The sequence below is a fragment of the Haplochromis burtoni genome, unplaced genomic scaffold (genome assembly GCF_018398535.1).
Source record: "Haplochromis burtoni strain Fernald_Lab_line unplaced genomic scaffold, NCSU_Asbu1 Contig_2191, whole genome shotgun sequence".
In the NCBI taxonomy this organism is placed as follows: Eukaryota; Metazoa; Chordata; class Actinopteri; order Cichliformes; family Cichlidae; genus Haplochromis; species Haplochromis burtoni.
This window is the reverse complement of record NW_024584552.1, coordinates 11,254-14,206: the sequence shown is the minus strand read 5'-3', so window position 1 is coordinate 14,206 and position 2,953 is coordinate 11,254. Positions and strand designations below refer to the sequence as shown.

Sequence of the window (2,953 nt, the reverse complement as noted above, 5' to 3'; positions counted from 1 at the left end):
GGGCTTGGCATCTGTTACTGAACTGTGTTTCCTTGGCAGAGAGTTCAAGGCAAGGTTTCATTTGAAAAAAGAGAATCAGTGATCGCTGATTTTCTCAGTCAATAAATGTTTTTATGATGTTTTTGTGTTTCTCTTTAAAAATTCTGGGCAAATCTAGAGTTGGTGGAAACAAACATGGAAATGTAATGTATCTGATGAACAGTGCTCAAGCTCTATATCAGTTTTCTAATAATAATTTAAAAAATTAGGGCTCTTCAGCCACACATGCACTGAAAGGCATCAGGTTACATTTAAGTGTAATCAGTTAATGAGTACTAATACTGGAGTTAGCAATGGAATCCAACAGATTAGAAAAAATGTAATAAAATCTGACTTTCACAAATATTTGTTTTCTGTGGTTTTTAAAATCTCAGAACATCCATCCGTTTTCTTCCATTTATCCATGTGGGCGGATGGTGGGAACTGCTGCCTATCTGAGCTGTTATGGGACGATAGGCAGACCATACAAAGAGGTCCATGCTGGTGGGGTTAAATCCAAGTGGAAGCTAATCAACCTTTATTTTTTTAATCTTTTATTTTTTTTAATGATAAGTGATTTTCTGCTGATTAACCATCTAGAATCTAGATGGATGTCTGTTATAACGATTCAGTACTAACATTACTTTAGTAATCCTTAAACATTTGTTCGGTTGGAGCTGCTGTTTCTTTAAACTCTCACTTCATATGTCAGATGGGAAAAAACTGAGAAGCCTGGCTCCAGTTTGATGTGTCTGTGAACATAAAAGGACAAATATCAATTGAAAACAGGGCTCAGACCTGCATTTAAAGAAACACTTCCATTATTTTCATATTTGGAGGCAAAAGATGCAAAAACCTCCAACTTTAAAATCTGTTTTAAAAATAAAAATATTTGTTTTTAAAAATAAATGTAAGTTTAAAAAAAGTTTGTACATTGGAATTTGGCCTTTTTTGGAACTGAGCCTATACAATGACTTATTGCAAAAAAATAAAATAAAATCATAAACCACAGGGAAGTATGAAGAACTCCTTTGTCTATAAGAATACACGAGGTAATAACTGTTGACATCAAGGCTGCAACAGGAGGACAATAAAAGCTGTGAAGCAGCATCCAAAGAAAGAGCTGCAATCTAAAATAAAAGGGGAGATTTATAATGTAAACAAATGTTTGACATTTGCTTGGAAAACACAAATAACTTAAACTAAAAAAGTAATAATTTTATCCCCAAAATAAGATTCTCAAGAGTTTTGAGTCAGTAGGTTAGTTTATGGTTGTTCCGGGACAGATCCCATTCTCCATAAGGGTAGTAAAAGCTAGCACAATGCAGTTAATAATCAACCAATGAATGATTTAGATGAAATTTGAAGAGACTGTTGAAACCAAGTAGTCATTACAGGGTTTGGTGTCTGTTACCAGTCTGTACTTACTTGGTGGACAGTAGGAGGAAAACTGCGAGGAATTTTGATTTGGTGAGTTTCTCATTTGAAAACAGAGAAAATGCAGAAAAAGACTTATTTTCTTTTGCACTTTAATCCACTTTGTGTTCTTAGATTTTCAAAGATGCTGTGTCTCTGATCTGTAACCACAGATTCTATTCAAGCTGCCCGCAACAATTTTGAGAACAAGTCAAAAACAAAATCTGCCCTATTTGTAAAAGGAGACCCTCCAACCACATGGAAGATCAAATGCACTCTCTTACCCATCTGGCCAACTTTGATCACAATGAAGTGGCTGATAAGTATGATGGGATAAATACAGCTCGATTATCCGAGACAGTAAAAGAAAAGAAGATGGTGGAAATGTCTTGCAATCAACACCGAAAAGAATCTAAACTGTTCTGTGTGGACGAGCAGAGAGCTGTGTGTACCGTGTGTGAGTTTCCTCACCATCAGAGTCACAAAGTGGTTCCTGTAGAAGAAGCAGTCAGTGACCTGAAGGAGCAGCTGAAATCTGACTTAAAGTCTCTGCAGGACAAGAGGAACAAATACAAACAAGTGGAGGAAACATACAATGAAGTTGGGGAACACATGAAGAAGCAGCTGTTGTCCACAGAGAGGCAAATCAGAGCAGAGTTCAACAAGCTCCAGCAGTTCCTGAAAGAGGAAGAGGAGTCCAGACTGGCAGCTCTGAGGGAGGAAGAGGAGCAGAAGGGGAGGACTATCAGCAGAGAGATGAAGATGATTGAGGAGCAGATCTCCTCTCTGTCAGACAGCATCTGTGCTGTTGAAGAAGAGCTGCAGAAACACATCGCGCCATTCCTCAGCAGTTATAAAGACACTCAGAGCAGAGCCAGAGCCCAGAGCTCAGTGTCAGATCCACAGCTGGTCTCAGGAGCACTGATAGATGTGGCCAAACACCTGGGCAACCTGTCCTTCAGAGTGTGGGAGAAGATGAAGGAGCAGGTCCACTTCAGTCCTGTCATTCTGGACCCAAACACTGCAAACTGCTGTCTCTATCTGTCTGATGATCTGACCAGTGTGAGGCGTGGAGACACAAAGCAGCAGCTTCCTGATAATCCAGAGAGATACACTAAGTATTGTACTCTTTTTGGTTATGAGGGCTTCAGCTCAGGGAAACATAGCTGGGAGGTGGAGGTGGGAGACCATCCTGACTGGATTATAGGTTTAATTAAAGAGTCAGCTGATAAGAATGAACCTTGTGCATCACCAGAATTCGGAATCTGGTGTTTAGAGTGTCAAACTGGAGAATACACTAATGGTGATGGTCAGACTGTGACAGTGAAGAAGAGTCTCCAGAGGATCAGAGTCCAGCTGGATTATGGCAGGGGGGAGGTGTCCTTCTATCACCCTGAAGACATGACTCACATCTACACTCACAGACACACTTTCACTGAGAAACTCTTCCCATATTTCAGTGTTGGAAAGGCAGGAGACGCCAAAACCTCTGATATCAAAATCTGTCAGACTGAGATTT

The 2,953-nt window shown here is 39.7% G+C and overlaps 1 protein-coding gene across 1 annotated transcript in view; it reads left to right on the top strand.

Moving 5' to 3' along the window:
- Positions 1-1,692: 1,692 nt before the first annotated feature.
- The window catches only part of LOC102300111 (zinc-binding protein A33-like), a 2,053-nt gene continuing 792 nt past the window's right edge, over positions 1,693-2,953 (top strand). Inside the window, exon 1 of the mRNA XM_014331480.2 lies at positions 1,693-2,343. Within this exon, the coding sequence (XP_014186966.2) occupies positions 1,693-2,343 (651 nt within the window). The remainder of the gene's footprint in view (positions 2,344-2,953) is intronic.